Source organism: Pseudopipra pipra, chromosome Z, assembly GCF_036250125.1.
Source record: "Pseudopipra pipra isolate bDixPip1 chromosome Z, bDixPip1.hap1, whole genome shotgun sequence".
NCBI lineage: Eukaryota > Metazoa > Chordata > Aves > Passeriformes > Pipridae > Pseudopipra > Pseudopipra pipra.
The window spans coordinates 10,045,702-10,059,438 of record NC_087581.1 but is presented as its reverse complement, the minus strand read 5'-3'; the positions used below and the strand labels follow the sequence as shown (position 1 = coordinate 10,059,438).

Here is a 13,737-nt window from a genome sequence, read left to right as displayed (position 1 = left end):
TAGCATATGAAAATTTGCCCTTCAGGGGACTGTAAATTGGTTCAGATCTATGGGGTTAGTCTACCCTAAACACAAAGATAAAAGAAGGGGTGTAAACTTTTCCAGGTATTAAAAAAATGAATTCTTTGGGGACTGTTAACTGAAAACAGCTGCTTTAAAAATGAGCTTAGAGCTGTCCCTGTGAAGTTTCTCAGCCTTTCATAGGAATTCACAGTCAAAGATTTAATAATGGTAAGATTCTCTTCTCTTTTCACAGTCTGGGGAAATGTAACAGCCTTCAAGTTTCTTTTGCAGTCACTTTATGAACTTCTTTCCTTTGGATCTTTATATTTATATTGGAAGCTGCTTTCTTTCAGCTGTGCTTCCAGAGAAATCTGAAAATGTGGCGAAACCGGGGACATGCTGTGCCTCTTGTAAGGAATTTCATCAAATAAAGCAGACGGTTTTACAGCTAAAGCAAAAGGTATGAACACTGATCAGCCATGTCTTTACCAGATCTGCATGTTTTACAACAACTGAGATTAAATTTAAGTATTTGGAGCTGTCACTGACATGTCGTTCTTGTACCCATAAAGAGGATGGCAATATATTTTAAAATCATGTAAGAATGGCATCTCTTCCTTGTGTTTCTGTATGGATTTTAAGCAGATTGCAACCCAAGTTCATGTACGTCTGTTACCAAGCTCGTGGTAATAGACTCTGGCAAAAACCCACCCCGGGCTGAGCCCAGCTTTCTTGGCAATCTGTGCTTGGCCTAAGCTTTTCATTCACTCTGGATGCACGGGATTTTGGACTTGATCCACCTTCAGAGTCAGCAAGTGCAAGACATTCTGTAGATGTAGGAACATGATTTTGCATTAACGGGGTGCTGATAACAGGATTCTTGCTTTCTTAGGTGCGGAGCTAAACAGGAACGTCACTAGCTTGAAACATCACTCTTCTTTTAAAAAAGAAAAACCCTCAGTCCCAAACCTTTTTTGCTTTCACTTGTCGTCTTACAAGTAGAGAACAATGCATTTAGAAACTTCCCCTGGCCTTTAATTGCTCCTATATGTAGCCTCCTTTTGCGTTTGAGTTAGGATTGAAATAACCCAAGGACCCAGCCTCAGATCTGGAGAGCCTAGTGCAGGGATGCACGTGTAATGCCTTTTCTGGTGACATCTCCTTTGAACATTCATGTTCTTTCAAACTGAAATGTTCTGCAGGAATATTCTCAGCAATTCATGCTGACAGGCTGTAATTATTTCACCCAGGGTACTAATTTAATTTCACTGTGTCAAAACACAATTTGGTGTGCTTGTTGCATTTAATGTTATTCCTCCAATTATAGGAAGAAAGAAATCTGCTTCACTAAAAATGAAATTCACTGAGGTTAGAGATAATCTTTATCTCAAAAATCTCAAAATGTCATGTTTTCCTTCTGGATCAGCATGAAGACAAATGTGGAAGTGACAGAATTCCATGTGTGATAGAAATTCTGTTTTTCAAACAAATGGTAGCACAGAAGTTAAAAAAGGATCTATGCTTTTGCATGGCTGTTTCTCCAGCCACTCTCTGTGATGCTGAACAGACTCGCACTGACCTTCAGGGAGGGATCTGGAGTCACACTGTTGGTCATGTTGTTTGCTGCAAGAATTGACTGATGGAATCAATGGAAAGTTTTCTGTGTCTAACTTCCACTCTTAGATGCCTGAGTTCAAAATGTTAGATGCCTGTGTTCAGGCCATCAATACCTGTCACTATGGGCACTGGTACAGTAGTTGTGGCCAAACTAAGCAGCTCACTCTTACTTCATAACTGTCCTGTCACAGTACATGGCTTAATTTTTCCCCCAGTATCTTCCTACTGAGACTTGACCTGTTTGGCATCCTCAGAGGGAGCCCACTGGGTTGTGCCACATACAGACAGAGCTGGAAGAGAAGGTCCCTGATACCCTCAGCAATTTTACTGCCCAGAGAGAAGAGCTTTTGTCCATGCTGAGAGATCTGGCCCACTACTAATTCTCTACCCAGGGAGACATCAACTCTTTGTGTTTCACCCACTGTTCCCCATGGTCAAGTTCTTCTGGGGAAGACGTCTCTCAATATCTGTGGTTGAAGCTGTTCTGTTTTGTGTAGAAAAATTCATTTCTGTCTGCCAGGAAGACAGTTTATGGAATGAGTCTTCAGTCTTGTGGTTAAGGCTTTCAGATTTTATGAACTTTATTCAAAATTGTGGTTAGCGGAAAAGCCTGTGTGATGCTCTGTCCCGATATGCTAGTGGTCTGTGGGATATCCTACATTGATCCCAGACCCTGATGGAAGGAAGAAGAGTGAAAAGCTGAAAAACTGGGGGAAAGATATCTGACACGCTGACAGACTGCCAAGATTTTTTTTTAAAAATCAAGTAAACTAGATTCTATTGCACAGATGTGTTTAAACATCTTAATTAGAAAGCCATGTTCCACATCACTCCTGACAAGCACTGTCAAAATTTGTCTAAACCACAGATTCCCTAGAAACTACCCAAAACTCCAGATGCAGCACGCAACACAGCATATGGGAGTCTTGTTTCTAGAACAATCCTTCTTTAAAATTTACCTTCACTAATATTTGCATGCACATGGAACAAAAAAATTATTTTCCAAGGTCCATTCAGATTTGGAGCTGTCGATGGAGAAAGCCAAGGTCACTCTGGACTAGGATCCCAGTTCAATTAAAAGGTGAAACAAATTAGGCTAGTGAGTATAGCCAATCCCTAAGAGGATGTGAGTCAACATCAAAAGCACATGGTTTGGCTTCGGTGCATTTAACAACCATTTTCTGTCCGGAAGATATCAAAAAGTAGTGAGCTAGACCAGAGCCTGGGTATTTTGGCACTCCTAGTGTATGCCTCAAGTCCAGCTGACTCAGTGGGGAAGCATGTGTAGATGCTTTCACAGCAGCTATGTGATTGTTTTTTTACATACTCAGTTGTTACAACAGCCTTGCTGGCAGGAAGAAGTCAATATTTAAGCAACAGAAAAGAATACACTTCCAAATCCTCTTCTTGATGAGTCTTCACCACTACATGCACCTTTTTACTCCAGCTTGCCTATTTGTGATATAACATGGAGAGTGTTCACGGCAGAGTCTATGTATTAAGTGACATCTATTTATCAGCTGGGACAGATCCCCAGGATGAGATCTGTTGAGAATTATATGCACAAGCTCAAAAGAGGACTTCAATTAATCCGTCACCCAACAGTGGCCACCCCTAAGGAGAAACACTTACTGAAAATATTCTCACAAAAACTACCTGAAAAATATAATGTTCTCAGGTGGTCGCGGGATTTATCTTTTTATCTTTGCGTCTCAGTTTTGGCATGGCAGCACTGGCACTGCAGAACCCTTGGATGATTTGTGTCACATAGCGAAAGTTTTGCAGCATGATGGTCCTTGCAACCCTTCCATTTGTACCCAGCCAGGAACCTTCTCTGACGGAGTGGACACGCCTCTGGTACACAAAACTTTGCTGACCAGAGCCAGACACTGGAGCTTCCTATGCTGGTCCCTGGCCAGTGTGGCTCTGTCAGCCCCCAACTACCACATTTTCCTTTTCAGTCCCAGGTGTAGGATGCTGTGAGCCATGGAGTAGCCCTTCATCTTCGGTAGCCCCTCACTTTGGTCTGTGCTGCAAGGTCTGGGGTGTTGGCTGAGAAAGCTGCAGGGTCACTGGTAAACAAAGCAGAGGTGTTTCTCTGGAAAACCAAAGATGACAACTCACCCCAGAGCCATAGGTGTGCTGGATCTCCATTTTCTGTGTGAGCAGATTCATACGAGTGAGCATTTAAGGAACACGCTGTGGGAAGTGTTGACCTCGTATAGCCACTGATTTCTGTGGGGGTGGAGTGAATCTACCAAATTCTTGTAGGACTTGTATCATGGCACTTAATTTGCCTATAGTGCAGTCATCATGTCTTTGGAACTGCAGTGCTTTCCAAAACCTAGGTAACAAATGGCTAATAAATATTAATATTTCTGTCATTGCATTTTGAATTCCAGCCTCAATAATCAAACTGGTGTTTCAGAAATGCCACCAGAATCATCAGGATTTCCAGCTCCTTTTTTTTCCCTGAGTTTTTTCCTTCAGAACTGTTCTGTACCTCCAACCCAAAACTGCAAGCAGCACTAGCTGCTCTTAAGTTGCATTCTGTAAGTAATAACTTGTTTGCCAAAGGAAATCTGCCCAGTCATAGTAGGCACTGAAAGTGCATAGCACTGGGTTTTTTTCTTGTGCATTACAGACATTAGGTTTGCAGTAATGACAGGGGAATGTATATCAAATAATTACAGAAACAAGTAGGAGTCTTGAGAACAACCCAGTTCAGGGAATTCCAAATAGCTGATGAAAAGCATTGTCAGATAGCAGGAGTCATCATGTATTTTATTTAATGCAGCTCTCCCAGGCAAATATTGCAGAATTCAGCATCAAATTATCAAGTGAGCCAAATTCCTTCAAGGAATAAAGCTCACCCAGAGATAGGTCTGTTCTGGTGTGGCTGAAATAGCTCTTCAGTCCCATTTGGCAGAGCACAATCCCCAACTCTACATGCAGCTGCTCACCACTAATAAACCTCTTTCCTCTTTGCAGACCAGCCTCCTGGCTTGTCATTTCCCTTCAGCTGCCTCTGGAGAGACTAAACATTTGTGTATTTTTCTAAATATGTTTGATTATTAAATATGTTCAATCTGGACGATTAATGTTTCATGGATAATTAAACATGTAATGGATAATGACACTTTAAACTATAATGTGCAATTCTTCTTACATTCTCACTTACTTTTTCTTGCGTCTCTATCCAGAGAAGATCCAGACATCTGTTGGGTTAACTAGTATGGTTACAGGGCCAGATCCACTAAAGATTTGGGGTTCTCATTGAAACCAATGGAAAGTCAGCAGCTTGTGCTGCAATTGAGAACTTAAATATCTGAGCAAATGTTGCCCTGAGAAAGGAAGAGTAAATGAATAGAGGAAACTTCAAATAAAGAAAAGCAGGCTTCCTGAGAAGATCCAAGTAGTTTTGAGACTTAGGTGCTTCAGAATTTGTTGCTCTATCTCTCCTGAATTTCTCCTGTTCTCCATTGGATTGGCTTTCAGTGTTTCCACAGTGACTTGATAAGTGAACAGACTCACAAAGTAACTTTTTCTTTCCTAATGATTTCAATGAAAGATATGACTAAACACTTTATATTTTCCTGAAATATTTAAATAGGCTGTTTTTTCTTGTGAAAGTTTAACTAAGAATGGAATTTATTCAGCTGAACAATGAAGGTCTTACAATGATTTTTGTTTTTGGCAGGTTGCTTTGCTACCAAATAATGCTGCTGATCTTAGCAAGCAAATCACTGGTGAAAAAGTGCTTGCATCTAATGCATATATTCCTGGCCCCCCAGGCCAGCCTGGCCAACAAGGCCCCCCAGGTAAGATACAGATGAGAGGTGTAGAAGTGTTCAACACTACTAAGAGTAAAAATAATAAGCTTCAGTCTTTCAGTGTGATAGGATTTTATGTATTTCACATTTTGATTGATACTATTATAATTTGCATTTTTGCATTTTGATTGATACTATTATATTTGCATTTGTGCTAAATTTGAAAAGAAAAACTTTCTGATTGTTATGATCAACCTCTGCCAACTGTCTAACATCATCCACTGTGTCTCCATGTGTTTCTTGGCGTGCAAGCTGTGTTTGTCCCATATGTGTTAAATTTCTCCCTCTCACTGGGATATCTCACCTGCTTCAGTTGTCATTTCCTGTATTTTAACCCTGTCTTAAAACATTCTCTATTATTTCAGGAATATCAATTGCTTTAGCTCACTGTCAATAGTAGAGCAGAAAATATGCTTTCAGTTTGTGGGGGTTTGTGCCAACTGTTTTATTTTTCCTCATCTGGTTTTGCAAGGATTTGGTTTTATGTTGTGTTCAGATTCAAAGGAATCTGAAAAGAAAAGTATAACTCTACTCACACCTTCTTTGCTAAGGTATAGATTGAAACAATGTGAAAAATAGAGGGATCCTAAAGCTCTAACTTAAGCCAGACATCTTCCAACTGACAGCCAACAGTACTAAAAGTTTTGGAAATCTAATTTTGGGTTAGCAATAAATCCAAGGAATTTTAGCATTGTGGTGGATTTCAGAAAGATTCTTAAAGAGAACTAACAAATATTCCTTACAAGGATTTTACTCTCTTTTAAGCTGTCCCCTCCCTTCATTCCTTCCCTCCCTGTGTTTATACCCCCTTTTGCAGTCTCGCTTTGGTGTTTGAGTCTTTAGCTCATTTCCTTGGAGGATGAGTACCTTCAGTTTTCAATATATCGCAAGTGCAAGGACAGTGTGGTTAGAGGTTTTGCATCAGACTCTGAAGGGTAAAATTGCCTTGCAATCCCCCCAAGACAGGTTTTCCACCCACCAGTTTTTCCCATGAATGAGCTGTCCGAGGTACTGTAGAACTCTGCTCCCCCTAAAATCACCCCCTCTGCTGCCCAGACAGGAGGAATCCCAGAGAGTCATCACCGAACTTGGGTTGTCTCCTTTTGAAAATCCTAACTGTACATATTCTGTCCTGCTGAACCCTCTTTACTCTCTGCCTTTCATTTTCTATGTCTTTCATGTGTCCTCTATGAAGAAAAGTGCTTTTCCCTCTAATCAAAAAGCGTTTCAGCTAGTGACACTTCAATGGTCTTTATTTTGTGGAAAGGTTGTTTCAGGTGCCTGATTTTCTGGTTTTCATTTCATAGAATTTCTCTTGAGCTAAAAATACATTTGTTGCCTGTGTGCTTCCTAAAAACTAACATGCTCTGCTGAACCAGCGGAAACTGAAAAGGATATAAAGCAAAATGGAAGAACAGAGCCCTTTTTGCCCCTAACACTTTGGCTACAGTACTGGGCAAAAGAGAGGTGCAGCCCACCACTGGAAAGGGCTTGCTTGTGCAGTCATGTAGATGCCATCAACATACAATTCCCATGAGTTTTATGAGGCTTTCTTTTTATCAGATATTCCTCAAATGTGATTTGTTCTTCTTTGCGTCAAAATGAGTCATTTTTGCTCTTCTTTTAGTTCCCAGTCTGTGTCCCTAACCATCTGGCAGTGGCAGACTTGGATTCTTTGTATACGCAATATTGAATTGTTTAATTGATCATCTCTTGTAGTTACTGTGACAAAGAGTATTGTCTCAGAGGGCTGCTGATGTGCATATGCAGATGTGTTTGTTGTATTGTTATGGATTTGGATGTGTTAAGGTAACCAGTCAATTGAGTCATTCAGAAAATGATCATTCCTCACTCTTTGCACTGATGAAGTGTCCTGAAGGCTTTCCCTGACAGATAACCTTTTCTGTTGATTGCAGGGGCTCCAGGACCAAAAGGGAGCCAAGGAGTTCCTGGGTTACCTGGACCTCCTGGACAGCCAGGCCCTCGTGGATCCATGGGACCTATGGGCCCATCTCCAGACATATCACATATTAAGCAGGGCAGACGGGGCCCCGTGGTCAGTATTCTCATCTCCTGTCATGCCCTGCACAATTGGCCTTAGCTCCACAACTTCTCATGTCCTTGTGAACACTTTCTTTTCTCTTGCAGGGCCCACCTGGAGCCCCAGGGAGAGATGGTAGCAAGGTGAGAAGCAGTACTTAATTTCTGTAAGATGGACACATGCACAAGTGAAGTGAAGGCTTGCTAGAGGGAAGGCTTGTCTCTCTGCACACCTGTAGACAAACCCTTTCACCATCTCATTTTCTTTGCTAAGATGAAAATGTCCTGTTGTCCCTTCATGTCATCCTTCTCCTATTTTGTGTTTGGCTTTGCTAAAGTCTTGCAAACAGCCCCTCCAGGCTGTCAAGCAGCCTTCTTTCCTTTCCCTGTAGATTTTTAGGCTTTCCCCTGAAGAAGCATTGATGATTTAGCCCTTTTCATTAGATGATTCTTCTGTGAATTTCTCCTGTTCACTGCTTTGCTTGTTACTGTGCAGGACAAACATCAGAAGTGCCCCACTCTGCTCCCTCTAGAATCAGTGGCAATTTCCTTTTTTTCCTCCTTCGCTTTCTTTTCTTTTTCCAAATAAGCATCAGCTGATAGTTCCTGACCTGGAGACAGTAAATAAGGGAGACTGCAGAGGCAAACAGTGGGGTTTTTTTTTTGTTTTCTTTAGTCACAGCAAACTAACCATGGTGGTATTGATTACAGGGGGAGCGAGGTGCACCAGGACCAAAGGGGATACCTGTAAGTATTTCTCACAGGAAGAATTTACACAACAGAGTGATGCTGACTATTAATAACAGGTCAGCCAAAAGTTTAAAAAAAAAAAAACTCCTGTGTCAAGAGCAAAGATGCTTTACATACACAGAAATTTTATTGGAAACAAAGTAATTACCTGTTTTCATCCAGGTCTTTTTTGCCTGCACACCTCTTTCCTCTCTGGGTATGAGACTGGAGGCAGTAGGTGCCCCTCTGCTCTACAATAGTGCTGGAACATCCTCAGAAAGCATGAGATCCCATGCAGAGTGCTAGTTAGCACAAATTCAACCTCAGCTCCTATTTGGACTTTGATCCCTGGAACCTTTTAAAATCCTGCCCCTCATCTCTCTGGGATTTGGGAAGCTATAAGCTTTGAGTCAGTCATCAGAAGGATGAGTATTTACAATCTGTTTTCAGGTGAAATTGTTTAAAAACCTCTGGGGTCCCCAGCACAGGAGAGACATCGACCTGTTGGAGCGAGTCCAGAGGAGGCCATCCAGTTGATTAGAGGGATGGAGCACCTCTGCTATGAGAAAAGGCTGAGAGAATTGGGATTTTTCAGCCTGGAAAAAATAAGCCTTTGGGCTGACCTAATTGCAGCCTTCCAGTACCTGAAGGGGCCTACAAGAAAAATGGAGAGGGACTTCTTACAAGGGCCTGTAGTGATAGGACAAGGAGGAACGGCTTCAAAATGAAAGAGAGTAGATTTAGATTGGATATCGGGAAGGAATTCTTTACTGTGAGGTGGTGAGGCACTGGCACAGGTTGCCCAGACAATCTGTGAATGCCTCATCCCTGGAAGTGTTCAAAGCCAGGTGGGATGGGCCTTTGAGCAACCTGGTCCCTGCCCATGGCAGGGAGGTTGGAACTAGACAGTTGTTCTACAATTCTATGAATTAACTTCTTATGCTATTTTCTCATAGGTGGAGTGGATTTTTAAGAGTGTGCCCATCAATGTATCCTCAGTATTAAACAATTTAGTTTAATGTGTGAAGTCAGCTAAAATTAGATACTCTCTGCATTTTAATTATCAATATATTTAGTAAGTGATGGGCAGCAGTGAGATTACCATATTGAAAAGATACTTTCCAAAGAACAGAAGTCTTTAAAAAAATGAGTTTTTTAGTCATTCTAAGAATATAATTTCTGTCAGTTTAATACTAAACAAGACGGGGAAGCAAGATTTATGTCCTCTATTCCCGTGAGGTGTCAGGCTACTCTTAGGAAACAGATGCAGCAAAGGAATTGTTAAGTGACAAAAGGGCTGAGTATCTTCTAAATGTAGGCTCTGTCTGAAAATAAAATTGATTCTTTTGAAAACTGTTTCCTGAACAAGTTGGTTAAAAAGCAGACCACTAACTTTTAGCAATTGATACGAAGCAGTATTTTACTGAACTACCCCTGCAAGGGTAATTCTATCAAGCAGTTTGAAAACTGTAAGAGCAAGGTGGTTTGTTATTAATGACCATGCGTTGTGACTGCAGGGCCCACCAGGTTCATTTGATTTCCTATTGCTGATGATGGCAGACATCAGAAATGACATCGCTGAGCTGCAAGAGAGAGTGTTTGGACACAGGACTCACTCATCAACAGAAGAATTTCCATTACCTCAGGAATTTACAAACTATCATGATACAGTAGATTTTGGATCTGGAGAAGACTACAAACCACGGGCAGCACCCAGAAACTCCAGGATACAGAAGGCAGACCATCCTTAGCTATGCCCACTGAAAAATAAAGCCCCTTCAGAATTCTTCAATATAAAAGATGCACTGACAATGTAAAATATATATATATATATTATTTCCCAGTTTTCTTTTTTGCTTTTTCTGAACCATGCTGCCTGTACTGTAGCTTTCCTGGTTCATGGTAGCCTCCTTGCAGTAATTCTATACCATCAAGCCTGCACTGTGCATTGTACCTATACTATCAAGAAAACCTTCACAGTATATAATATGACTAAGGCATGCTCTAGCTAATAATGCAGACCACAGCATTCCATCTGCCTACCTTGCATTCTATTTCCAAATGACCCAAATCTTGCCAGGGACAGAGGGGTAGCTGAACATCATCCCTGAATTATACCAATAATGAAAACCTTGGTCCACAGTTACTTTATAAATGCAAATATATTATACCACTGAAGTCAAGTTTCCAGCTACTGTCCCGAGGCTTAGGACAGTGTGAGAAGTGGATCCCTGTTTCACAGCAGAGGCCAGCTGTAAGTGAGATATTGTCTTCTATTATGCCCCATTGTGGCAGAAAAAGGCAAAAAAAGTATGGTGAAGCAGTGATACAAGGGTGTTACTGCTTGATCTGGAAATTATTAGGCTTTGTGTTGCTAGAGTATCATTCAAAGACAGTCAAAAGATGTTCATCCTAAACTAACACTACTTTTTCCTCACCATTGTCCCACTGCTCAGTGTGAAGGCCAGTTACCTTTCTCAACAGATTCATGTTGAATACACTGCACAAAGATGAGCAAGATAAAGGGGATGTTTAAAACAGGAAAACCAATCATAAGTGAATCAGGCAGGCTTACTGGCAAGCACAAAATCAATCCCAGCCTTGCAGAAAGAGTCAGATTCTGACCTCCTGCATGTTCACGTCTTCCTTGGTGAAATTGAAGTCTGAGTGAAATCGACACCGGAGAGAGGCCTCATGTTTGCAAAGAGCTTCCATCTGTTTTGTTCCTCTGCTGCATGAGATCAACCCAAACGGCTTTCACCGAACTGAAACACAGAGTGGCAGCATACTTGGCTGGGTGTATGGAGGAGTATGAGTAGGTGCAGGAGTGCACATGACATAACATTTCAACAGGTACGAGGATGGCTAAGTGAGGTACTGCGCATGGGATCCTGTTTTTGTGAATGGGGATAAAAGGGAGTGCCCTTTATTTACACTGGAAGATTGGATGCACAAGTTAGACCATACCTCATGGGTGATGTATGTTACCATTTCTTTCGGATTTCCACAGCTCCTGAGGACTTTGCCAAGATTGGAATATAAAGGAGTATATTAAGCACAAAATTTCAATGTTGTATCTGTGTAGCTGCTACTTCTACAGTATGTCTAGTGCTCAGTGGTGTCCATGTTACAAATGCAAAGCAAATCTTGTTATTTTGCCGTGTTTTTCAGGGCTTGCATGTTCTAATAGAATAAATACAGATAAAAATATAAGCAGGGCCTTTTCAGATAGCACATAAAGGTTTGGATTCCCTTCCATATTTTCTAGGCCAAAAGATAGTTGGTGTAATCCCGACACCACCAGTACAGTTGATGCAGTGTAAACAGTTGGCTCTCTAGACCTTTCATGTCTGTTGTGTGTCGTCTTAAGAGGATGTATTCATTCCTATGGCTGTTTCCCAGCTTCTCACTATCACTAAGCCATAAGCAAGGGCATTAACTTTTAAGAACATGAGTATTCTGTATTCCTCTTCATGTTATGTCTTTATCAGTATTTACAAAGCAATGTCTAAGTCACAGCTGAAAAAAAAGGTCGTGGTCTTACCCTGTGGTCCTTAGGCTTCTCCTCAGCCTGGGAGGACCTCTGCCAGCAGCTGCAGATCCAAGTAGGCTTGTGAACCACGTTATAAGGGAGACTTGAGGAAGGAAGTTGTTGCCAGAAGAGGGATGGTCTTATATGCAGCAGGCTGAAAGAAACCTCAAAGACAGCATATGAGGCTTTTTTGGCGGGCAACTAAGTATAAATTACATCATTTATGAATATGCAATTTTAATTAAATTTGTTCGGTGTAAAATGTTGTATTTTTAAATCTTGCAAATTGTGTAACTCTTGCATATGTTTACCAGTACACTTCATCACCTGCTGGGCCAGGTTGGTTGCCACTAGAGAATTAGTAGCTTAAGATTTTTGACCATCACTTACAAAATTACATAACTTATGTTAGATGTGCCACTTCCTACATATCTACAGATTCTATTGCCCCCTGCCCTCAAGATGATATGTTCTAAAAAAGGCACTTATTTTAGTTCTAAGCTCTGCTTTTTCAAATATAGAAACATACCAAATGAGAAGTTCCCACAATTTGACAGTCAAATTCAGGGAGAGGTGACAATTGCCCTGCTGTGCGTAAGTATCCAGGGAAGGAAAATTCTGAGACTCGACCAGAAAAGTAGATAAAACATGTGCTTTGCTGTAAGTACAGAGAGTTGTTCTACAGGTTCATGACTATAAATATAGCACATGTTAACATGACTTTCTGAATAGAAACCTCAGTGTCTTCCCTTTCTGGAGTCAGCATCATTGGTTTTCACAGCCTAGAGCTGGGTTTCCAACAGATGAGTTTAGTTCATTAAAGAAAGGTGACAGAAAGTGCTCCTTGGGCTTGTCCTTGTCTTTCACCCTTCTCAGTCCAGACTTTCTGCCCCAAAGCTGTTCTAGTCCCAGCAACAAGGGGAACATTATGGCAAAGATAAGTTCAGCCAACATGGCACAGGAATTCCTAGAGCAGAGAGAGCCCCTCTGAGCACAGCTGGCAGGGAAGGGTCAGCCTCCGGTCTGCGTCCAGCTATGACCTTTCTCGTTTCTGATTAACGGTATGATAACTTTCATAACATATTTTATCAGCAACATTTCATTAAGATTTCTGGATAAACACATGAAGACACTCAGAAAACTGTCATTTTCTTCAGCATACCCAACATTTTATAACACCAGCACAGAGGAATAATTTCCAATCTTAAGTTTCATTACGGGGTAGCCAGAGAAGTCATTACCTTTCAAATTATTTATTACTCTGTGGCTCCAAAAATAACAAACTTTCCCAAGAATCCAAAACAAGAAAGTAGAAACTTCTACACTCATGTTTAGTCTCATTACTAGGCTCATGCACATGACAACTTTGTTTCATATAAATATTATGTATAATTTTATTAGAAAGAAATATTATTTTGATGTTAACACATCAAGTTATAAGCAGAAGGATAATAAAGAATTTGTTATTTTATTAATATTAGAAATATATTTAATGGAAACATTTGCGAGAGTGTGTAGTGCTGGGAAAATTGATTGTTAATGGGATTAACAAAATCATGAATCTTGAAAAATGTTTTCTTTCAATGCTGTACCAAGTACATACAGGTTTAGTCTTTCTTACAAAGCTGTAATTCTGGCATGGAAGAATTTTTATATTCTCATGCTGAATCAGGAAAAGAAGAGGAAAATTGATTGTAAATGGAATTAGGGTAATGCCTGGAGTTATTATTGGCATCACAGCTTACATAGCCTTCTTCCTAGAAGTGTTTCAGAGTTAATATGCCAAGTCCCAGAGCAGCAACAAAAGATGGGGGTGGAGTCCAAGTCTCTCAATTTCACATTAAAATCCGTATGTTTGTTCCTATTACACATTCCAATAACTATACTGTTCACTTTATTTATATATGAAATACTAAAATGTGTATAAGATGACTGTGATTTTATGATGTATTCATAATAACAAAGATATTTTTTCTTAGACTG

At 40.6% G+C, this 13,737-nt stretch overlaps 1 protein-coding gene across 1 annotated transcript in view; it reads left to right on the top strand.

Annotated features, from left to right (window-relative positions):
• CCBE1 (collagen and calcium binding EGF domains 1) overlaps positions 1–13,732 on the top strand; it is a 96,189-nt gene extending 82,457 nt beyond the window's left edge. The window contains 6 exon segments of the mRNA XM_064642520.1: positions 357–463; positions 5,321–5,441; positions 7,370–7,509; positions 7,602–7,637; positions 8,205–8,240; positions 9,740–13,732. Of these exon segments, the coding sequence (XP_064498590.1) occupies positions 357–463; positions 5,321–5,441; positions 7,370–7,509; positions 7,602–7,637; positions 8,205–8,240; positions 9,740–9,973 (674 nt within the window). The 3' untranslated portion in view covers positions 9,974–13,732.
• Positions 13,733–13,737: the final 5 nt, after the last annotated feature.